The sequence below is a fragment of the Mixophyes fleayi genome, chromosome 6, assembly GCF_038048845.1.
Source record: "Mixophyes fleayi isolate aMixFle1 chromosome 6, aMixFle1.hap1, whole genome shotgun sequence".
NCBI lineage: Eukaryota > Metazoa > Chordata > Amphibia > Anura > Limnodynastidae > Mixophyes > Mixophyes fleayi.
This window is the reverse complement of record NC_134407.1, coordinates 214614091-214640129: the sequence shown is the minus strand read 5'-3', so window position 1 is coordinate 214640129 and position 26039 is coordinate 214614091. Positions and strand designations below refer to the sequence as shown.

Below are 26039 nucleotides of genomic sequence, written 5' to 3'. Positions count from 1 at the left end.
TGAGAAAATATATTATTTAGTGTTACCGACATTCCATTATAGCCCTGTACCGTATCACCCACTCCATTACAGACACTTGCTGCTGCTCCCTCATCTACTCCACTGCCCTCTCCTGTGTGTAGGAATCAACCAATTCACACAATGTATTTCTGCACAGAAAGTCTGTGAAGCTGTCAATCAAACTCTTCCTCCTTAGATAGAGAAGCACCTCCCCCCTAACATGTTATCCTGCTGCAGAGGAGTGAGAGCGAGCAGGGTGGACATATATAGTTTATGTATCCAGTTATTACACGTACATTCAGCTGAGTAATACACAGCCTGTCATGTTTATTAATGTCACATACTGGTTTTACATGCTCATTATCTTCCTCTATAACGTCAACTTTAATTTCAGTCACATATACACCCTATATAACCCTCTAAACATTAAACATATTTAATAATGTCTAATTTAAGGAACTTAGATTAAATAAAAGAATATCAGTGTATAAGATCCACACAGCTTATATACAGATAATATAGATCAATGTTATTTTGAATTTAGCAAGACTCAATTATTTTACCCGATACTCCTGTGGGATACTGGGATTCTCCTCTATATGATCCTGAGAATAAAGAAGACGGGGACATCTCTCTCGGGTATTTCTGTTACTGGATCCATCTGTAGGAAACTCACAGTTACTGAATACATTGTTTATATGTGATGGTCAGATGATGTGTATCTAGGTGACCCTCATAACTGCTCTCTCCTTTACAATAAATGAGTCGCAATGATACATTACACAAACGGTTGTTCATCTAACTCTGAATCAGGCCCTGTGTGTATATGATTATTCTGATGGTTCTAAAAAAGGAGAATGTAACTCTTGTCCGTCTTTAGAGTTTATTACTCACTTATGCTGATATCTGTAGGGGTTTCCTCCTCCTTACACTGCTGATCACCCCTCACATACGTCTCTTCTTCTCCGATTGTATCTTCTACTTTCACATCAATCAGGTCACAACCCTAAATTAGCCACAAAACAATACAAATAACAAGAATCAATAATCAAAGTTTAATGAATTGAGAGTAAGCAGATTATTAGTGTACGAGATCCACAAAGCTATTCTACAAATCAGAGAGGGAAAAGTCACTTTGATATTTTAGTATTTGGCGAGACCCTCAATTCCATCTACCTGATCCTGTAGGATATTGTGAGTTTCCGCTGTGTGATCCTGTGAATATAGAGGATGCGGACATCTCTCTGGGGTATCTCTGTTACTGGATCCATCTGTAGGAAACACACAGTGACTGAACACATTGTTTATATGTGATTGTCAGATGATGTGTATATAGGTGACCATCACAACTGCTCTCTCCTTTACAATAAATATGTCTCCTCTTACCCAGTGATGCGAGGGTACGGTGATTCTCCATCATCACATCCTTGTACAGACCTTTGTGTCCTTCTATATACTCCCACTCCTCCATGGAGAAATAGACAGTGACATCCTGACACCTTATAGGAACCTGACACACACAATGATACAGTCATCACCCAGACACATCCCCTGGTGTTACTGTATAATGTCCCATTCCCAGCAGTCACCTCTCCAGTCAGCAGCTGAATGATCTTGTTGGTGAGTTCTAGAATCCTCTGGTCATTGTTTCTCTCATGTATCAGTGAGTGAGGTGGAGGCACCGTGATGGGGCTCTGGGTCCTGCCCAGTCCTCCTGACACACAGAGACGGCTGCTGGGTGTCTCACATTCACCAGATGTCTTCTTCACTACTGTGTAATCCTGTGTATTTAAGAGAGAACATTTCAGCATAAAGAGTAGATCCCCTTCATTTGTTCACAGACCCTCCAATTATTGTCAATATACAGATGTAAACACATATTCTCATGAATTAATGCTCTCAGAAAATCATATACTAATGTTGGAGAACAACAAACACTAACACAACCTTTTGTTCAAGCACCAGATAAGACCCGCTGTAAAAAAATAAAAATAAAGTTCTTTTTAAGATGAAGAAAGCAGAGGTGGCCTCTGATGGTCACTGGTTGGAGTTAGCTCCATTCTTTATGAGAATGGTAATGGGAATAAAACAGAACAATGATCAATGAATTGGTGATATTTGTCAAAGCTGAAACATCTCTGAATGGTTTTCAGAGCTAAAAAGATTCATCATTCTGTTGCAGACTAACAGCAATATGTTGTAATTTAGCATCAATGTGCTGTGATACAATCTCCACAGCAGAGACTATGGGAGTTCATGTCCTTCTGTAGCTTTGGAATTAATCACAATCTCTGTTATTACATTAAACTGCACATAATGAGGTCCTTTATCATTCTGTACAATCTCACAAATACAAAGTTACATTACTAGACTCTTCTCATCACTAAAACGCCCTATTTCATTTTACCTTCCATGTCCCCCTGTTCTCCTCTCACCACTAATCATCACAAGTCCTCACTGTATTCTACTGTTACTGGGCCCTGTTCTAGTTACTTCCTCTGCTGCTCACAGATGTAGTGATGTCACCGTGATATCCCAGAATCCCTCACTTCTCAAGCTAGGTTCATGTTTTATTAATAGAGATATGAGTGATATAATTTTGAAATTCCCGCAATCCCTCACCTCTCCAGTCAGCAGGTAGATGATTTCCAGGGTGATGTTTAATATATTCTCAGTCATGTTATGTTTGACCATGTCCATCCTCCTTGTGACAGTCAGATGATATAGACTCTGCCTTGTAGATTGATTAGAAAAAAGTACGTAAGGACATTGTTACAGAAATAGAAGAGGCTCACTTATATGAAGCTATATGCAGTTATACCAGTCATTATAGGGGCGCATTATGATGTCTTATTGTTAGGCATGTGTATGTGCTGAATATGCTGTATATTGTATATGATAGACTGATATGAACAGGATCATACCACACATATTACAGCAATACAGCAGGACAGTGACATGCAAGGAATATATAATAAACTATAACATATAATACCCTACATGAGTACAAATAATGTAGGAGATGTCTGGAGACCACCATTCATCACTAATATCCCTAAAGGGGCTAACATAGAGGACACATCACATAGTGACGCTTCCCCAGGTCACCAGAGTCTGCTCCACCTGTATAATAATAACACGGCACTAGAGTCTGCTCCACCTGTATAATAACACAGCACCAGAGTCTGCTCCACCTGTATAATAATACGGCACCAGAGTCTGCTCCAACTGTATAATAATAACACAGCACCAGAGTCTGCTCCACCTGTATAATAATAACCCGGCACCAGAGTCTGCTCCACCTGTATTGTAATAATAATACGGCACCAGAGTCTGCTCCACCTGTACTGTAATAATAACACGGCACCAGAGTCTGCTCCACCTGTATAATAATAACACGGCACCAGAGTCTGCTCCACCTGTATAATAATAACACGGTACCAGAGTCTGCTCCACCTGTATAATAATAACACGGCACTAGAGCCTGCTCCACCTGTATAATAATAACACGGCACCAGAGTCTGCTCCCCCTGTATAATAATAACACGGCACCAGAGTCTGCTCCCCCTGTATAATAATAACACGGCACCAGTCTGCTCCACCTGTATAATAATAACACGGCACCAGAGTCTGCTCCACCTGTACTGTAATAATAACACAGCACCAGAGTCTGCTCCACCTGTACTGTAATAATAACACAGCACCAGAGTCTGCTCCACCTGTACTGTAATAATAACACAGCACCAGAGTCTGCTCCACCTGTATAATAATAACACAGCACCAGGGTCTGCTCCCCCTGTATAATAATAACACGGCACCAGAGTCTGCTCCACCTGTACTGTAATAATAACACAGCACCAGGGTCTGCTCCACCTGTATAATAACAACACGGCACCAGAGTCTGCTCCACCTGTATAATAATAACACGGCACCAGAGGCTGCTCCACCTGTATAATAATAACACGGCACCAGAGTCTGCTCCACCTGTATAATAATAACACAGCACCAGAGTCTGCTCCATCTGTATAATAATAACACAGCACCGGAGTCTACTCCACCTGTATAATAATAACACAGCACCAGAGTCTGCTCCACCTGTATAATAATAACACAGCACCAGAGTCTGCTCCACCTGTATAATAATAACACGGCACCAGAGTCTGCTCCACCTGTATAATAATAACACGGCATCAGAGTCTGCTCCACCTGTATAATAACACGGCACCGGAGTCTGCTCCACCTGTATAATAATAACACAGCACCAGAGTCTGCTCCACCTGTATAATAATAACACGGCACCAGAGTCTTCTCCACCTGTATAATAATAACACGGCATCAGAGTCTGCTCCACCTGTATAATAATAACACGGCACCAGAGTCTGCTCTACCTGTATAATAATAACACGGCACCAGAGTCTGCTCTACCTGTATAATAATAACACGGCACCAGAGTCTGCTCCACCTGTATAATAATAACACGGCACCAGAGTCTGCTCCACCTGTATAATAATAACACGGCACCAGAGTCTGCTCCACCTGTATAATAATAACACGGCTCCAGAGTCTGCTCCACCTGTACTGTAATAATAAATATCATTACCTGCTGCCAGACACATAAACGCGAGGTCTCCGCTTTATCTCACTCACTTCTCACCCGGAAGTACTTCCGGTCTGTGCCTTGTCCCTGTCGTGTTATGAGCTCCAGAGGCTTCGACAAAATGGCCGCCGATGTGTGTAACCGGAGACCGCATCGTCTGAGCAAGTCAGCTGTTCAAACGGGGCGTGTCTATGCTAGCCAGTGGGCGTGGTTTCACGGAGTGGTTTGTTTTATTGCTAAAATATGTTTTATAATATAATATACAGCCTCACAGATGTGGTGCAGGGAGTACTGACATCATAATATACTGCACAGCTTTATACTGACATTACCAGCATATTTCTACAGCCCAAATACCTTATACTAATAATATATATTATCTATACTGTTATATCCCACATTACTGTAATACTTATACAGCCCAGATACCTTATACCAAGAATATATATTACCTATACTGTTATATCCTACATTACTGTAATACTTATACAGCCCAGATACCTTATACTAATAATATATATTACATATACTGTTATATCCCACATTACTGTAATACTTATACAGCCCAGATACCTTATACTAATAATATATATTACCTATACTGTTATATCCCACATTACTGTAATACTTATACAGCCCAAATACCTTATACTAATAATATATATTACATATACTGTTATATCCCACATTACTGTAATACTTATACAGCCCAGATACCTTATACTAATAATATATATTATCTATACTGTTATATCCCACAAGTGCTCAACTGGTGGGATGGGGTAGGAGAAGTCTGAACATAGGGCAGGGAGGCAGTGGGAGTGTCTGGGCATATTCTGGGAGACATCATGCAAATAAAGCTTTTCTGGAGACAGAGGGGACTTGTCCAGTTACTCTAGACCAGGCCTGGCCAACCTGTGGCTCTCTAAGTGTTGTGAAACAACAAGCCCCAGCATGCTTTGCCAACCCATAGTCCACTGATAGCTGGCAGGGCATGCTGGGACTTGTAGTTTCACAACACCTGGAGAGCCTGGTTTAAGTTTAAAATAGCCTAAACAGTCATCCAGTCCATGTGTGGAGGGTAATGTTTGGCATTCTTGATTATCAAGGATGCCTAACTTAATATTCCAATCAGGGAGGGAAAGCAACAGTATCATCATCATCAGCAGCTATTATTATAGCATACTTGCCAACTCTCCCGGAGACTCCCGAATTTTGGGCCAGTCTCACGGACTCCCGGGAGAGCTGGCAAATCTCCCGCACCCCAAAATGATGCGATTCGCGGGGAATCGCGTCATTTTGGCCTCGCCCCCGTGACAAACCGGCATTTCCGTCGTTGGGGTGGGTCCAATATGACGCTATTGCTGCGCCCCTCTCCCGGAAAAAGGAAGTAGAAAGTAGGTAAGTATGTATTATAGAGCTACTAATTCCACAGCGCTGTACAGTGAACTCTCAGTGAACTCTCAGTGAACATCAGTCTCTGCTCCATTGAAGCTTACAGTCTATATTTCTCATTAGACACAAACACACGGGACAATTTTGATAGCCTCCAATTAACCTACCAGTATGTTTTTGGAGTGTGGGAGGAAACCAGAGCACCCAGAGGGAACCCACGCAAACACAGGGAGAACATACAAACTCCACACAGATAAGGCCATGGTCGGGAATTGAACTCTTGAACCCAGCACTGTGAGACAGAAGTACTAACCACTAGGCCACTGTGCTGCCCAGATTATCCCTCACCTTGATGACTTGGTAAAGGTACAAACTCTGGAGAAAGCAGACCCCCATCCAGTGAAAAAAAAAGTGGGGAGAGAGGCACAGAGTGATACAGAAGGGGAGAGAGAGGAACAGATTGAAAATAAAGTGGGTAAAGAGGCACAGTGAAAAAGAAGAGGGGAGAGAGGCACAGAGTGAAAAAGAAGTGGGGAAAGAGGCACAGTGAAAAGAAAAATGGAGAGAGAGGCACATTGTGATAAAGAAGGGGGGGGGGCACAGTGTGATATAGAAGGGGGAAGCAGCATGGAGGGCGTAGTGTGATCATAAGGGGGCACAGCGTGGTTGTGATGAAGTGGCACAGTAATGTGTATGTGATGGCACAGGGGGCTTGTTGCAATGTAATGTGTGTGAGGTAGGTGGTGGCTAATAAATGGGTGCTATTTTTGTAGGTGATGGTGAGGCAATTTAATAGTGGGGACTATTAATTTAAGATGGGGTGGTTTGGTGGCTATTGAATGTGGGGGTGAGTTTGGGGAGAATGAGGTCTCTTTATTAAATGTGCCTATGAATTTATTTCACGGCAGTTATGGTTGCGAGAAATAGGTATATTTCTGAAATGTAAATACTATTAATTTATTGCTGTGGCTGTTTGTAGGTAGGGAAATAGGTTTATTTATTAAATGGGAATACTATTATTTTAATGTTGGGGCTGGAGGAAGGCCTAATTATTACTCGTGGGTGCTATTGCTTTAACATCGGGGCTAGTTGTCATTTTCTAAATGTACCCATTTTTTTTCAAATAGGGCCCCCAAAATCCCAGGATCCAGAGAAGCCACAACTAAGGAAAGCAGCAGCCACAGGTGATCAAAGTGAGAAGAACAGGTAGGACAGTCTGTGAAATGTTGTGATTCTAGTGGGACAATCCAGATATTTGGTGAGTGTTCTGCCCAACACAAGCGGCAGGCTAAGACTGTTAACTGTTTATGCGCACACTGTATTCTTTCTATACTACACTATGGTGCTAGATGTCCTGAAAGTCAGGAGTGCTGGGACATATGTCATGCTCCGGCAAGCGGGCACTGCACCCTTGTGTCAGTGTACACAACAATGCAGTTTTTTTTGTGTATGAAGGTGGCCTAGCAATTTTCACCTGCTAGCCACAGGCATAGCCACACCCCACTAGTATGACCACACCCATAATAAACCTTCTGCCATCGCAATTTTTTTTAACCTGCTCAAATATAAGGGGGCCCTATGAAATTGTTGTACCGGGGCCCTGAATTCCTCTTGGCAGCCCTGCTTATACAGTATTTATTTATTTACTATATTTCATCTGCCATTAGACGGCCTGGTATGCAATTTTGTCTAAATCTTTTTTTTTTGTACCAAGACACTATCTTGCTCTGTGCTAATAACCCTACACAGCTCAGCATCAGCTAATACAGACAAATTCCAAGAGAGAATCCATATCAGTCTGTTTTAATGCTGAACATAAAAATGACCTATTGGCATATGAACTTAGACACACAACACATACATGCACACTTACGTGTCCACAGCTGTATTTTGGATTGTATTGAAGCGTCTGGAGCAAAGAGGGGTCAACCATCTTCAGAACTTGCATCTAGTTTATGTAGGTGCAAAATGTACATCTTGTACCTAATGAATGTCAAGATCTACATAACTCAAAGGGTGTGCTCCATTTGTGACTCCACATCCTTACTGTACTGCACTTGCACGTTAATGCACCTAAACCGCCTCTTCAAGTGCTAGGGGCCGTAAGTGTATGATACGAACAACTCAAAATACAGACTAAAGTTATGCACAGTGCATCAATTTTGCACCATCTTTACAATGCACAAATGCACTTACTTTCAACTCCAAATCAGTCCCTATATGTCACCTACTTCATATTTTATACCGCCAGATTCATAGGAGACAGAGACAGAGAAGAACTTTGCAAGAAGTTTTTTACAACCAACCGTATACAGCATATATAATATATACAATGATATGCTGTGAGTTGCTTTTCTCACAAGTAAATGAGATCAGGAATAGCAGATGAATCAATTTACATGAAAAGTTTTATTCAATGTATCAATATTTAACAGAGAAAACCTTTGACATTAAGCTATATCTCTATAATAACAAACATTTCCTACCTGTGGATTATCTCATGTGTACATAGTTTGGGATTGTTCACAGAACATTTCTCATTAGGAGCATAAATATGTGCAATCTCTGATATCTAACAATTGATGAACTACAGGTAAAACATTCCCCACATTCTGCACATGTATATAAGAACAGCATTTATCACCTGGATGAATTATGATGTTTAAGTAGATTACAAATGTGTTTATTCATAGTCTTTTCATCATTGATCAGGTTTTCTATGCAGATTAAATGTCATATAGAGCAGGTATAATACAGGTAATTGTTAAGGATTCACAAGCCTGTTTTGCTGCCAGATATGAGCACAAAACAGTTGAGTGGACATTTACTGAGATGCTTTCCCTGTATTAAACATACAATAACTAGCAGGTGTCATGGAGGACTGTTTTCTTGGTTAAATTCATATTCATGGACGAAATGGGAGGCACAACCAAAGCATAGGGTTTTGACACTGAAGGGAAGCAGGTGAATGGTCGAGGTGACAGGTTAGTCTAATGTTACTATATGGAGCAGTATTAAGTTTGTACTAACATTTAATCCTTAAATGGGACACACTGGATATGCTTGGGGTATAAAGTGTGGTAACAGGAGCCTGGGCACTTTTATAAAGCCAAATAATACTCTCCTCCTCCTCTTCTATACCCCAGTGGCCATTTCATATTGTTTCTACCAAAGCTCTGAGAACAGAACCAGAACTACAGAACAAAAAGGGAGAGCAAAGAATAACAAACAACGGGAACAAGAACCTTAACAAGGAGACCAAGAAATTATAAAAAGATGGGCGTCCAGTGTTCTCTATTGGACTCAGAATCCAATATGCTGCAAGCCTGTCAGCACCAGGATAAGATCCAAAGCGTGACTGGGACGATGTATGGAGACTTCATATAAAGGCTGTAGTTTCATTAAAAATAGCAGTTTTCACAAAGTAAACCCAATAAGGCAGACACCTGGACGTTCAAGGAACTAAATCTTAAAGCTCCTTCCAGAAAGAAGAGACGTACACAGGTCAAACTGAAAAGAAAAGAGATAGGAAACCCCTTCCGTTCCCTCCAGGAAGTATACGTCTTCCACACCTTGAGAAAATTCCTGGTCAAAATTTGCCTCCTAGCCAGAGCATGATCTGAACCACACTGTCAGGGAAGCCCTAGGCCTTAAGGACTATGGCATCAAGAGACGCACCGTGAAAGCCAGCCAAGACACTCTGGACCAGAAAAACACCTGACCTAGCAGGTCTGGTCTTAGAGGCAGAAAATGCACAAGAAAAAATGCATCCCAGTATATCATCCCTAGAGGGAATACTGCCAAGATGGCTGGGGGTTCCTTATGACCAGGACACTCTTGATTCCTACCTCATGAATGAGGTATGCCACTGCAATGTCATAATCTGATTGCATTTCAACAGCCCTTCCTCACCAAAGTGGCGTGCGCTGACTAGGGCATTGAAAACTGATCGGAATACACTGGAATCTCAAAACCCTGCAGCTGCACTGAAGAGTGGAATACTCCACTTGTCTTGTATCTCTAGACAAGTGTCCATATCCCAAAGAGAAAAGTCACCGCGGGAGTCACCGTTCAACCACCAGAGGAGAGCACAGATGACTTGCCCAGCTGATGGTGAAATTCCATAAGCTCGATCTGAAACTCCCTTGAGTGGAACCATGCAAAGTGCATTGCTTTAAAAGGAGATCATTTGTGTAGAAGACTTTTAAACAAAAGTAAACAGTCACCAATCTGTGATCTAACAGGGTCTTCATGAGCCTTTTTAAGGAGAGGGAATTTGTTCACCTGTCAAGAAGACCCTCTGTAGTTTTGAGATTCAAAGGTCTGGGTCGTGTCCTGAACACGATCCTGCTGCAAGCGAGCTGAATGTCTCCCCTTCATCTGCAGATCTTCTATAGGTAAGGATGTCAGACAACCCCCTGGATCCCTGAAGGACACGTCATATCTTTCCTGATCCTGGTAACACCCTTGTGTTAAGGATTCCCAGTATGAATACTACAGCTGTGCTAGTGAAAATAGAATGTCTTTATTACTGAACATGAATCACACACGTATAACTTGATGCAGTCAATAACTAAACAGCTAGCATAAGTCCATAGAAACAGAGATAGCAAATGCAGAGTTCAATAGGATTGATAACACAGATAACAGGAAATCAGGATTAGCTTGGAAACTGCAGATGCTGGATACCCAACCCAATGACGCAAATCCAAGTGTCAGGATAACCAGGTTAGCTGGGAAGCTGGAGCAGGAAAGACTGGTGTCCAGTTATAAAAGATGAAGTGCAGAAACAAGAAGACTGGATTACCAGGTTAGCCAGAAGGCATGAGGCACTGGACAAGCCATCAGATAATTAGGCAAAAGGAGAGTAAGTTAAGTCACGGGTCAGAAGTCGTGAGGTCCACAATATACCAGGGAGTAAGCAGTAGCAAGGTTAAACAAAGCTGGGCATCTGAGTCACAAAAGGAGGTGCAAAACGTAAGAACAAAGCAGAAGTCAAATGCCAGAGAGATGTCAGGATCCAAACAGGAGTTTCAGAGAGACCAGCAGCAGAAACAAAACAAACTGGCAGCAGTCTGTGGGAAAATGCAATCTTAAAAAAGCCAGCCACAGGTGATCATGATCCAGATGAGATGATGAGAGTTTATCCCCTTGCAGACAAGGAAATCTGTCCAGGTATAACAGCAGCACCTCTGGCAGTAGAGATATACTACAGGCCTAAGACCTTGGCACTGAAGATAAGCCGAAACGCATAGTCCACACTAAAAACGGTGGAACCATACAGTGAATCTGGTGAGACACTGGTGTTTATTCCAAGATTGGAATATGCAAGAATACACGGTCCTGATTTCCAAGGACACCTTGCTCCCTGCTGAAGATTACGGTCCTCATGAACTTCATCCTGAACTTGTCCACCCAACGTTGGATATCCAAGGAGATAGAGGGGACAGCAGCAGGTCAAAATGGCAAGCTGAAAGTGGACTACAAATCAGATGCAGAATATAGAGCAAAGCTGCAGTGCACAGACAGGCTAACTGTGGCTGCTAAACATAAAAAAGGTTCAGAATAAAAGTGACTGAAACAGCCCAGACCGTTTAGAAGAAAGAGCTGTTGTGTATTTCTGGCAGCCCTGCCTCTATGAGAAGCCCTGCCATGGAGATGCTGTACAGAGATAGCACTCTCCCTCATCACTAAGATGGCCGCCATCCAAAGAGACGGCCCCTATACACCATCCTATGCATAGCGTGGAGCTGCCTGAATAATTTTTCCTGCATGTCCGTTCCACTCCAGCCATGGCTGTGTACTTACCTTCCATAAAATATTCCTTCATATATCCCGGTACCCATTGTACCTTCACTACAGTGAGGGCATTTTAATAAAACCCCTCCCAACTCCTCTAAATATCTTATGTTTAATGTACCATCAGTCTCTACTACTGTTTTACTGCATCATTTTATTCAACTCATCGATATATGACAAAGATATGTTCTGCCCTTGAAGGATAACTAAACCCAAAATATGGCATTTACAAATACATTTCTAAAAGTTTCAGCAGCTTCCCAAAATGGAGGATATTTTACAAAAAGTGGTGACTATGAGGGGAGTAACTTTCCAACACTCAGAACACCAGTCAGCCACAAAATGGTTGATGAACAAGAGGAATACCTTATACTAACTAAGCTGCAGAGCAAATATAATGGTAATGTTAAACATCTCAAGATCTGCCAGGGTACAGGACCGTGTACATATCTCTGCAAATTTGGCAGCCTAATCTTAAAGCAACTGGAATTGTAGGTTTAGGATTTCTGAAAAGCCACATTATAAATAGAACTATAGCTGTCAGGACAGATTTAACTCACAAAACATTTCTGTATCAGATAAAGACTATCATTTCTCTCTGGTGTGATGCAAAGGAAAGTGCTTTACTAGTAAAACATTTCCCACATTTTGGTGCACAACAATTTTCTGCATAAACATTTCCCCAAGTCAGAACACAAATATTGGTATACTCATGTGTGGATTTTCTGATGTAGAAAAAAAAGTTTAATTTCCAGTTAAAATTTTTCCCACACTCTAAGCAAATGTATGTCCTCTCACTTGTGACTTTTCTGATGTTTAATTGGGGATACTTTATGTGTAAAACCTTCAGAGCAGTAATATGGTTTCTTTCCTGTATGAATTCTCTGATGTACAACAAGATTTGATTTAGAAGAAAAACATTTCCCACATTCAGAGCAAGAATATGGTTTTTCTCCTGTGTGAATTCTCTGATGTTTTTTGCTCTCTGATTTATGACTAAATGATTTCCCACATTCAGAGCAAGAATATGGTTTCTCTCCTGTATGAATTCTCTGATGTACAACAAGATTTGATTTAGAAGAAAAACATATACCACACTCTGAGCAAGAATATGGTTTTTCTCCTGTGTGAATTCTCTGATGTTGTTTGCACTCTGATTTACGAATAAATGATTTCCCACATTCAGAGCAAGAATATGGTTTCTCCCCTGTATGAATTCTCTGATGTTCAACAAGATTTGATTTAGAAGAAAAACATATACTACACTCTGAGCAAGAATATGGTTTCTCTCCTGTGTGAATTCTCTGGTGTTGTTTGCACTCTGATTTACGAATAAATGATTTCCCACATTCAGAGCAAGAATATGGTTTATCTCTTGTGTGAACTTTCTGATGTTTATTGCAATCTGATTTACCATTAAATGATTTCCCACATTCAGAGCAAGAATAAGGTTTCTCTCCTGTATGAATTCTCTGATGCTCAACAAGATATGATTTAGAGGAAAAACATTTACCACATTCAGAGCAAGAATGTGGTAAAGGTTTTTTACTTACTGTGTGACATCTCTGATGGTGAAGAAGTTTCCAATTCTTTGTAAAGCATTTTCCACATTCAGAGCAAGAATATGATTTTACTCCTGAGTGAGTCCTCTGATGTATAAGAAAGTTTCTTTTTGTAGTAAAACACTTCCCACATTCAGAACAAGACCAAGATTTGTCTACATTGCCATCATTCACATTTTTCCTCTGGCAACTAACATAGCTGAAGTTATTACAACTTTTATCTCCAGTGACAGAAGATTCCATTTCCACCACAATACGAGTAGATGTATATTGTCTATGATCTGTGGGTGTACAAATGTCAGTGAGATTTCCTTCTTCACACGATTCCTCCTTAATAAGAGCAGTTGGATCTTTATGTAGTTCTGTTAGGAAAAATGAATGGTGGTTAGCTTTATGAAATGTTAATTTACCATCAATAATAATTTTGTGAAAAAGATGACATTCTTCTGACGATGACCAGCCCCCTCACTTTCCTCCCTTACAAACAGTCTGAACACAAAACATATGCCAGTGTCTACTTTTAAAATTAATAAATCCAAATTTCTCCCTCTCAACTTACCCCCCCATCTGTCTAACAGTCTGAAACGACATTCAGACTTCCGATGGCAGCCCGACAAGCTTAAGTACCTAGGGACCTATTTCACCAGCCACTATAATCAGCTGTACGCTGCTAAATTTCCCCAATTATTCAAATCGCTTAAACATGACCTTGAGACCTGAGACAAAATGTATATCTCTTGGCTTGGGCGAATAACAGCAGTAAAAACTAATTAATTCCCAAGCGTTCTTTATGTGTTCCAGACCCTTCCGGTTTGAGTACCTTCCTTGGCATTTCAAACCCTGCAGAAATAGATTGCCCATTGTGTTTGGGCGTGTAGATGAACCAGAGTCTGAGCCACTACGTTATACCGCCAGGCTCGAATGGGGGTCTGGGCATTCCGAACATCTTCTAATCTCACTCAGTTAGTTTTATTCCACTCACCATCTACAACAAGACTGCGGGTCGAAATCGAGGCCAATCTTCTACATTTGCTTTCCCCTACACTCTTCTATGGATATCTATTAAACACTGCCTCTCCCCCTCCCTACTCCCACCCACTACCTGCTTCTCTCTTCAGATATGGGACAATAGCACCCGTGCATTCCATCTACTGAAGAATCCTTATATTATGTTTCCCCATTGGGATAACCAAGCTTTTCCCGCTGGGCTGCAGCACTCCACCTTTAAACATTGGTCCCAACTGTGTCCTTGATTTGTTTCGGACATGGCACCCATACATATTTTCCCTGCAGACCTTCAGCAACGTTATGGCATTCCCCATGACCGTTTCTACCAATATCTCCAACTGCGACAACTCTACTGCACTTAAGCTGCTCTATCAACTCACGCCTATAGAGTCCTTCTGTATGAGCAAGTCCCTTCCTAATGGCGTAATCTCCACCTTTTACCGTTTATTGGTGGTATTCCGTCAACCTGCCAACGTTCGCTACAAGCTGAAGTGGGAGGAGGTCTGGGGCGAGGAACTCGACATAGACAAATGGTCCAAGATCAGGGCATGAGTTGCTAAGAGCTCTATTTGTGTGGGTACCAAAGAGAATTCTTATAAATTACTTTACAGATGGTACTTAGTCCCCACCCGCCTACAAGCTATATATCTCGATCCTCTGAGCTCTGCTGGAGGCTTTGTGGATGTGATGGCTCATTTCATCACATTAGGTGGTCATGCCCCAAGATCGTGAGGCTCTGGCAAAGTCTTCACCATTGGATACGCAACGTTACCTCCATGTTACTACCTCCCTGTCCCTCTTACTCCCTCCTACATAGACCGGTGGCCGATGTTGATAAATATATAAGTTACCTCTCTCAAAAGGGACACATATTCATCAGTGGGATCATTAGTTATAGATAAATAAGAGGATGTGTCTCCTAACAGACGTTCAGCCTCCTTCCCATAGTCACACCTATTTAGAAGAACAAGGCCCCCACTTTTATCAGCCTGTTTGATAATTAATTACTTGTTATTCTCTAGAGCCTTCAGTGCTTCTGTTTCTCTTCTCTTTATTTTGTTTTTTGGTGATATGATTATTTGTTATTGTTATGAACATATATAATTTACATATTTGTCAGCACTTATTGACCTCTGTTTTATTTAGACTGCTAAGCAATTACAGCTAATGCTGGCTTTATGACATAATGTCTATGACATAATCTGACTGGGTTAGCCAACCCATATCAGTGCTTGTTTCATTTTATGAACTGTTTATATATGTAATATTTTGATATGTACCTGCTTCACTTCATATTTCTTAACCGCTCTTACATATACTAAATACCACCCTTTTACATAAGACTTGCAGCCGCTAATATATACATAAACCACGGAAGAGGTATATACAATTAGTGTTAAGATCAGCGGGGATTCCCTCCATACCACGCAGGCGCAAAACGGCGTCCGTTAATATGGAAACACATGCGCAAAATGGCGCCTGACATTGCAAGTGCGCAGGTGCAAAAGGGCGCCGCGCATTGTTTCTAAGTTCTACAAAAACTGACATTATATTCATTTTTTATTCAGCTGATGAAGTCTGTAATATCAGACGAAACGCGTTGAGACCATATTTACATATGAAGGGCCTGATTCATTAAGGATCTTAACTTAAGAAACTTCTTATTTAAGTCTCCTGGACAAAACCAGGTTACAATGCAACTTTAAATTTCAGTGTACAAATAAGCTATCAAGTATTTGTGTGCCAATGAAAAAACAGTCAGTATTTAACTTATGTGCAAAACAGAATACTAATTTGCACCCCTTGCATTGTAACATGGTTTTGTCCAGAAGACTTAAATAAGAAGTTTCTTAAGTTAAGATCCTTAATGAATCAGGCCCAAAGTTTGAGCATGTGATGCCATTCATGTATGTCCACCTGTGCAAGCAATCACGAGCGAGATCCAGCAAGGAGGGTCCAGCTTCTGATGCATATTGGGCTTGGGAAACACCAGTAACCCTACAGATAAACCTATATGTATTTTTAAATTGTGAGTGCATTTATTGTATGTCTGATTTTGATTAAAAAAATCTTTTGAAAATACTACACCATATGGTTCCTATATCTGCTTCCACCTGAGGTATACAGATCCGCTAAAGAAGTACAGCAGTATCCAGCATATATACAGATAAGCACAAATCCTATTTTCACCTGGTACACTTACACACTGTTGGTGGGGAGTGGTGTCCACGTTCATATTGTAATAACGATAATACACTATTTTGGGTTGTTTCCTATCCTGTTTTCTCCAACATATTCCATGGACTTCTTCTCGCCTGATACAGGGAATCCTGACACTAAACTAGATGTGCATAAACTATCCTTCAATCTGGTACACATATAACATCATTACCTATTTTCTTGGGACTACATCCTTAAAATACTACACTATCTGGGTGCCGTGTATATATATATATATATATATATATATATATATATATATATATATTATAGTGAAAAGCGTGAAAACAGATGGCTCCTCACACAGGTTTTTAAGAAGCACTTTGACGTTTATTTAGGGTAGATAAATGTCTTTGCAGTGTCTTCAGCAAACGAAATGAAACTTTCACTGCAATAAACATAATCCAATAGCCCTCAAGGCTGGCTATAACAGTTAGGCTTCTAACTAGTCACCGGCCACTTGTTGGTACTAGTCTCTCACACACAGATCAAACCCAACTGTCAGGCCTTGCTCTGGCTGACTCCTTAAACACACACGCACCAGGTCTAATCATTTGTGTGTAGATTTAACCCTCTCTGCACCTTTAGGCTTCGGTTTCAAAGGGAAACCACCACTCTTTCCTCTATTAGACAGTGGCAAAGTGTCCCAATTGCCTATATATATATATATATATATATATATATATATATATATATATATATTATAAAAGCCTAGCGGCGTGTTAGTCTGTGTGTCAAAAAAAACAAACAAGCTGCAGCGCCACCTGCTGGGCGGAGTTATACACTGACCTACTAAATTCTTAGCATTATCTAATATATAAAAGTAAAAGCCTAGCGGCATGTGTTAGTGCGTGTGTGTGTGTAAAAAACTATTTTCTCAGAAAGGGCTCATCCAATTGACCTGAAATTTGGTATACTGACATTATTTGACAAAAAAATTATAATAGTGAAGTTAGTTAACTTCCATCATCCCCCCTTTCCCCCCGTGGGAGGGGTAGTAAAGGCTAAATTTACGAGTTGAGGGCTCAAACTCATTTTTGTGAGGTAATTTTACCTCATGAACACACATGCTGTGTTAGTGTGTGTGTGTGTGTGTGGAAAAAACTACCGGGTAACAGAGTGCTCAAGCTGCAGCGCCACCTGCTGGGCGGAGTTATATACTACACTGACCTACTAAATTCTTAGCATTATCTAATATATAAAAGCCTAGCGGCGTGTGTGTGTGGCGATGAAGATGACAAGAACCTTTTTAACACCTTAAGTAGCTTGATTTGACTAGAATGCATAAGTATCATGCACGGGTTAACTTGTATATATATATATATATATATATACACACACACACCCCCACATACATACATGCACAGATGTATTACTTAATATAATTTCTGTAAATCAAACTGAACGCATTTTTGTTATTAATTTGACCTGTGATACAATGCTGGGATTCCAACTAGAATAATGTGTGAATGATTAATATTTTGTGAGACGGTGTTTAATTATGTTGATTTTATAATATAAAAATTACTAGGCTGCTTAGTTACCATTTGTATGCCTTGCCTTTAAAACTCGCTAACTCTGTTGCATTATCCTGCAAATGTGATGGGGGATGATATTGTAGAAGATCTGTCCTGAAAGCTATAAGGAAAAAAGTTACAGGATTGCTAACTTCTATCTCGTCAAAAGAAGTTTTACTATACATTTTTCAAGCACAGTGGTGTCTACTGACCACACCCTGGCCACACCCACTGTGGGGTACCTCTGATTAAGTCTGCTACATCTATAGAGATGACAACACTGGAGACAAACATGTCAGCTCTTGTAAAACACACCCACATGATACTAAGGAAGGAAAGAAAGGGGGAAAAAGATGCAAACTTCTGTGCACGCTTCACAGTGCTTCATTAATTTATCAGAAATTAAGACCTGTACTTCTGTCAATGTTGTTTTTTCCGTATAGGTAGGTAGCACATATTACATACATACATTATATATATATATATATATATATATATATATAAATAAACTATGACCTTATTGTTTTCAGTCCGTGAAAGACCGTGCACACTGAGCTCTAGGGCCACAGTGCACACTGAGCTCTAGGGCCACAGTGGGACGCAGATCAACCTCCCAGAGATATAATCATCCGATTCCACTACTTTAAAATAATGGCTTCAGGGACATGTTTCCGCTGTTCCCTATGTAGGTTCCCATCTCCAAATCTATCAAAACCTCTCATCGACAATGCTCAAGAAATAACGGGACTTGATAAATTTAACAAAAGCTGTCCGCAACCTCTCCATTAAATATATATGGGGCTTTCCCTTTCAACTTAACTGAATGGTTACAACAATCTTTGGAGATAACTCCCCAAATCAGGGATTTAACCTGTTAAATATTTTGGCAACATTCACGACATTCCAGTTATGACATCCTCTGCCTCTCATCCCAGCTGAGACCTCAGGCTCCAGCTCCAGAATGGCGAAAGGCATGAGCCACCGTTCTTATTCTCCTCCGGGACCTACTCCAGATCAGTAACTATGCAACTGTATTCTGACAATTCCAAGTCAGTCACTATGACATTTGTTTCTATGTTTTACTTAATGGTTTGCCCTCCACGGGCTATTAAAGAGGTTTACCTTATTGGACTTCTACTAACTATCTAGTGTCCCTTGATTAGAATTGCGTACATTATTTTGATTTCAATTACTGAGGGCGGTAAGGTTTGGATGATATTTTCTTTCACTGTTAAATGTTTGCACTGGTTATTTCCACTGTGAAATGTTTGTTGATTCAGATTTTTGCTGCAGCATGATATACACCAGTATTTCATCCCCCCAAGGAGAGTGCATGACCTGCACCATTCTCTTTGTTTATGGGACCTATCGCTGGCATTGTGCATAGGTTCACCTTCGTTTCTTTCCCTGTGACTTCTATTCTTCCATGCTCCTACCTCACCTTCCCTCTCCCCTTCCCCCAGAGACTCCCTCAGTGTGTTCAATTTTTCCTATTTGCCTACTCAGATTTTTAATAACTCAAAGTCCACCAACCAAGCGCCCTATGGTGATTCAATACTTTAGACGCGTCAATTCCACATAATTATGCTGAAAGAGACCCACTTTAAATCTCCCCATCCTACACTAGCTAGCAAAATATACCGCCATACCTTCCCCTTAACAGTTGGGGCTAAGCGCAGAGGCAGTGCGATCCTTCACCACCAGAGTCCCACTAACAGTAGGAAAAACTATTCTCAACGAACATGGTAGATATATTATACTGGTGGGCTCGTTGAACCAGGCTCCCATCATAGTCGCTTCGATATATGCCCCCAATGTGCAGCAAGGTACCTTTTTCACTGATTTTTTTTTTATCACTTAGATCAAGTCTCGAGGGGTATGACAATGGTGGTGACTTTATCACTATTATAGATCCCAGCTCTAGATCACACTTCCACCACACACACATGTATCCTGGACACGCTAAAGAAGCCTGTAGATTGGTAATGCAAATAAAGCTGCATAATCTTTATGATGCTTGGCGAGTGTCTTATCCGACAACTGAAGCAGACACCCACTATTCGGTCCCACACTACCTCCACTCACACACTATTTTTGGGTGGATCACTCCACCGCACAGAATCTCAGAGGGGGGCCAGGTATTTCCTGTGTCCTGGACTGACCATGCAGCCGTGAAGCCGAATTTGGACTTTCCCGAGCCCTTTTGTGTTTGCTCTCGCTGGCGTCTGAATGAGACATTTTTGCTTAAACAAGAACATCTATCTGAAATTGCTCAGACGATCAACGACTATAAATCCAATAATACTTCCCAAGAAATATCACAAGCTATTTTGTGGGAAGCTCATAAAGCAAATCTCTGAGGAGTTTTTATTTATCTGTCGCCAAAACACGGGCCAAGAGAGATCGCATCAAGGATTTGGAGGCTCAAATATCAACCCTCAATTCTCAGCATCAGAGATCTCCCAAAAACCGCACCTATATTAAAATATTGTCTCTCAAAGGCCAAGTAAAGGTCAAGTAACCTCACTCATCCACCCAGATCAATTTGACTTCATTACCAATAGGCAGGCCTCAGACAACACCAGGAGTATCATCCATCATCATCATTTCTTTATATAGCGCCAGCAAATTCTGTAGCACTTTACAATTGGGAACAAACAGTATTAAAACAATACTGGGTAATACATACAGACACAGAGGTAAGAGGGCCCTGCTCGCAAGCTTACAACCTTTTGGTCAATTGGAGTTTAATACACAAAGATAAGTGCTGCATGTCACTCACCGGACCGTGAGTGCCTCTGCGCTGGTGCTTGGCTCTCTAGCCTTCCTGCCGGCACCTATCCTGAACCGCGGCCGTCCGCCATCCTGATGGTCTGCACATGCGCAGCTCCCAAGAACTCTTGTGACTGTTGCTTTTAATCCAAATTGGTTGATCAGGCAACTCCCTATTTAAGGCACCTGTGTGCATTACCTCATTGCCTGATCATGGAGTCTCATTCCCTGTGAGTTTCTGAAGGTGTCTCCTGTGTTCTACTAGTGTCTTCAGTTTCCTGCTGATTCCGGATCTACTCATCGCTGGTTTCCATACCCGCTACTATCTCCTGTGTACTACTAGTGTCTTCAGTTCCTGTGGATTCCCTGTGCTACTCATCGCTGGTTTCCATACCTGCTACAGTCTCCTGTTTCCTGCCTGTGTCCTCAGCTGGACTCTGATTACCGGATCTACTCACCTGTGGTTCCTACACTCGTCTCTGCCATCCAGCGTCTCTGCAGTTCCTGCATCTCCCTGTGGACAGACTGTTCTACTGAATAGCGGTATCCTATCTGTTATTGACTTTCTACGTTTACTCTGCATATCCGCTAGGACAAGTTTCCACGCTCAGCAGCGGTATCCATACCCGCTATAGACTGTTATTGTTACGCTGCATACCTGTTTGCAATTTACCGTACTACTCAGTCGTTATATGCATAATTGTGATTGACTATCCATTATTGGCCTGCATATCTGTGCTGAGCAAGTCTCTACCAAGCAGCGCCACACATACCGTTATATAGACTTTGTTGGATACGCTGCATACCTATTGGGATCAAGTTCCTCTGTGCTCTCAGTGTCTGCATCCTATTATCTTAGTATGCTTCCACTCATCAACACCTGTACACATCCTCACCTATTAAGCAGTGGTACAACTTGCTATACGCAGACCACTGACTTCCCCGCTATCTACCTGCACCTGGACAAGTCTCTTCACCATAAGCAGTGGTACAACTTGCTGTACGCACACCACTGACTTCCCTACTACCTCCCTGCATCTACTCACGTCCATCCTGATCTCCCTGTTCAAATCTGCCTTTCCACTATATCAGCTATTCGCTGATTCATTGACCAAAGATTGCTGCAAGTCACTGACTTTCCTATTATTTATTGGCATTCTCTCTCCATCTGCTGTGATATATGTTCCGCTAGTCACCCTGCTACCAGAGGACCGTTGTGTGAACTTCACTATTCTGGTAAGCCCAGTCATCTGGTGAATTCCTGGGCAAGACTCCTAGTGCCCGTGACACTGCATCATATTGCATATTTCTCAGCTAGAATGCAAAGGTAAAAAGTATTACGTGGGTTGCTTGATCAGTTACACAGCAATGATGTTCAGAGGGTGGTAATAGGGTAACCTAGGAAGATTAAGATGGTGGTTGAGGAATATCACAAGCTTGTCTGAAGAGGTGGGCTTTCATAGAACGCTTAAAGGTTTGAAGACTAGAGGAAAGTCTTACGAGGGAGGGAATTCCACAAAGTGGGTGCAGCCCGAAAAAAGTCCTGTAACCGGGACTGGGAGGATGTGATAAGAGTGGAAGAGAGACACATATATTGTGCAGAACAGAGTTCTTGAGATGGGAGATATTTTAATACAAATGAGGAGATGTATGTCGGTGCAATTTTGTTGATGGCCTTGTATGTTTGTAGAAGAATTGTATATTGGTGTCACTAAGTTAGGGTCAGAGGACTGCCCCTACAGTCAATGTACGTGATATTACCTCCCGAGAGGCGCAGAGTCTAACGGTGAGGGAGGTGTTCGCCAGGAGCTCCCGTAAGGGAGTTTGCTGCTCCCAGACCGCAGGTCACGGCCCTCCTAGGGAGTGATGAGTGAGGCTGTATTGAGAACCCAGATAATAACTGAAGATGCCACGGATGAGAAGTAGCTCAATAACTGAGAGACTAAAAGGCAGTTTCCCAGGGCTACAGTAGAGCCAATTTAATGAGAGCAAGGAACAGCAGGAGAGTATGCAGGTTATACTGGAGACTGGTAACGGTGATCTGCGGGTAGATGTGCTGGAGACTCAGAGAAAAAGTAACAATAATCTGCAGAGCATTACCACATGGTAGTGGAGTAGACACAGAGGCTGTGATGATCTGCGGATAGATGTGCTGGAGACTTCAGAAAACAGGCAGCAAACAGGAGCCAGGGAACAGGACATCTGAACAGAAGAGTAGACCTGAAGATCTGGTAACTTGGTAGAGAAGCAGGTGTCTTGAATAGACAGAGCTGACAGGCAATTAGCCAATCAAGAGAATGCAGGAAGTATTGAGCAGACCAGGTGTGTGCATGCTCAGTTCAGACCAGTAAGTGAATTCAGAAAGAGGGAACCAGGTGAGAACAGTGATCATAATGCAGGTTTAGCTGGTGCAACGTGTGACAATTGGATTCATTGAAAAACAGGCAACCAAGGAAAATCGATCTAGCCGCAGCATGCAAAATAGATTGTAGGGGTTTGAGTCTGATTTTGGGAAGACCAGTAAGGAGGGAATTGCAATAGTCAATGCGGGAAATGAAGAGTGCCTGAATTAAAGTTTTTGCATTGTCTTGTGTGAGATATGTGCGTATTCTAGAAATAATTTTTAGATGTATGTAACATAATTTAGATATAGAGTCAATGTAGGGAACAAAAGATAGTGGTGAGTCAAGGATTACACCTAAGCAGCGAGCTTGCAGGGTGGGATTTGTAGTAATGTTATCAACAGAAATAGAAATATCAGGTAGGAAGTTTCTGTTTTTGGGTGGGAATGTTAGTAATTTTGGTTTTGAGAGATTGAGTTTGAGTTGGAGAGAGGACATCCAAGATGAAATGGCAGAAAAACAGTCAGTAACGCGAGACAACACAGATGGTGAGAGATCAGGAGAGGATAGATAAATTTGTGCATCATTCACGTAGAGAAGATACTGAAATCCAAAGGAGCTTATTAGTTTTCCAAGAGAAGTGGTGTAGATGGAGAATAGCAGAGGACCTAGGACTGAGCCTCGTGGTCTCCTACTGATAAAGGAAGCGGAGCAGAGGTGGATCCAGAGAAATTAAAACTGAAAAAGCGAATAGAAAGGTAGGATGAGAACCAGGATAGGACAGTGCCTTCAAGACCTAGGGATTGTAGCGTCTGTATGAGGATAGAGTGGTCAACAGTGTCAAATGCAGCAGAGAGATCCAGGTGAATGAGAAGAGATTAATGGCCTTCAGTGTTTGCTGTGATCAAGGTGGCTAACTGTAGGGTTATCTCAGCTCTGCTTGAGACAGAAAAGGCCTTTGATAGAGTGGCGCGGCCTTTTATGCAGCAGACCTTGGTGAGCATGGGAATCCAGGGCGCTTTATGTACAGGAATATCCGCACTACACCGTAATCCATCTGCTAGTGTTCTGACAAATAGCTTTTCCTCAACTCCTTTTAGCATCCAAAATGGTACATGACATAGATGCCCTCTGTCCCCTTTAACATTTGCACTGGTTATGGAACCACTCGTTGTGCGCGTCCACAACAATGCTGATATATCAGGTATCACAGTAGGCTCCCATGAAGACAAGATTGCATTATACACTGATGATGTGCTTCTGACCTTAACATCACACTTCCTAACCTTCGAATATATTATCTAATGACAAACTTAATGTGGATAAGTCTGAGATATTAGACTTAAATATATCCCCAGATTGTTCTTCATAGCTGAATTATAATTTTTATAAACTCAAATATCTGAGGGTTTATTTGACCAAATCATACACTCAGCTATATACAGGCAACTTCCCCAGACTTATAGATTCCATCAAACCTGACATGGCACTATGTACTAAACTCCTTTTCTGGTGCGGCTGCATCAGGCAATTAAGATGAATATCCTCCCCAGACTGCTGTAATTACGGCAAACTCTTCCCATCCATCCTAAGTCATATTCTTAAAAATCTTCAACAATCTTTCTAAATTGATATTGGCTGGTAGAAAACCTGGGGTTCGCATGCAAAAATCAAGGTCACGGGGACATGGGAGTTCCTAACCTTCTTACATACTATAAAGCTACACAACTGGTCCAGTGATCCTCTGTCACTCCCCTCTGTGCCAGGGAGAATGGACATCCATAGAGGCCGATCTACGCAAAGTATATTCCCCATACTCCTTGTTGTGCATCGTACCTCAACTGAACTAAAGACGTAACTTTACTCCCTACTGTGAAAGTTTCATTATCTGTTTGGGATCATAGTAACCGCTTCTACCAAATGGGTTCTCAGTATCCTCACAGCCGCTGCGGCTCGCTCTCAGCGCCTTCTAGCCATTTCCAGATCCAGCCAAGGCAACGGTCGGACGCAAATTACTGTAGCAGCGCGTCCCGACAACAGAGGACAGCCGGGCGCGTGTGCAAATATATTACTAGCCTGTAGGCTACTAAGTCCATTAAAATGTATTAGGCACAGGTTGGGGGTGTATTACAGAGCTAGGCTCTGATTGGCCACAGTTAGTATTTAAGGTAGGGAGGGCTTAGCCTCCCTGACGGTTATAGCTTTGCTGTTCCAGTTTTGCTGACTTGCTCCTGTTCCTTGTCTCTGTCCCTTGCATACTTTGTTTGAATCTCCCGTGTATGACCCCCTGCTTGGATTATGATTCTGCCCGTTTTCTCGTGACCCAGACCCTTCTGGCCTGTACCTTGGACCCTGCTACCTTCCCCGTGACACGACCTATGACGTGTTAACTGACTACCCTGCTTGCCTGTGACCCTTGACCTTGGCTATCGTTTTGACTACCGGCTGCTTTCTACCAGTCTCCTGGCCCGCCGCTGTGGTCTTGCATTACCAACCCACACTACATCTGGAGCTAAGTCCTGGGGGCATCTGAGTACCGGTGAGCGCATCAAGCGCTAAGGGAAAGCCGGCTGCTAAAGGTGAAGACCTCCGTCATCTAGTTCTGTGGGTTGGTGATCAGGGCCAGCATATGCTGTACGTATTAATGCAATAGACACCTGCTATTGTTTTACCGATAGAAGCACCTAATTACCAAATGAAGAGCAGACACCGCACCACGTGGGACTGGTACAGACATCATATATTAAGATATACGCCCCCAGAGGAGTCACAGCTGGAGGAGATATCGGCAGTTGCTCGTGGATCGATCGGAAACTTATACACTCTA

The 26039-nt window shown here is 41.9% G+C and overlaps 3 protein-coding genes across 7 annotated transcripts in view; 2 read left to right on the top strand and 1 right to left on the bottom strand.

Moving 5' to 3' along the window:
* The window catches only part of LOC142159778 (uncharacterized), a 627000-nt gene that overhangs the window by 193043 nt on the left and 407918 nt on the right, over positions 1-26039 (top strand). The gene's annotated exons all lie outside the window — the stretch shown is intronic.
* Positions 1-26039, top strand: part of LOC142159899 (uncharacterized) — a 335145-nt gene that overhangs the window by 175238 nt on the left and 133868 nt on the right. The gene's annotated exons all lie outside the window — the stretch shown is intronic.
* Positions 1-26039, bottom strand: part of LOC142160624 (uncharacterized) — a 102080-nt gene that overhangs the window by 8346 nt on the left and 67695 nt on the right. The window contains 7 exon segments of the mRNA XM_075215486.1: positions 564-661; positions 895-1006; positions 1177-1271; positions 1387-1465; positions 1683-1781; positions 2623-2734; positions 12590-13715. Of these exon segments, the coding sequence (XP_075071587.1) occupies positions 564-661; positions 895-1006; positions 1177-1271; positions 1387-1465; positions 1683-1781; positions 2623-2734; positions 12590-13715 (1721 nt within the window).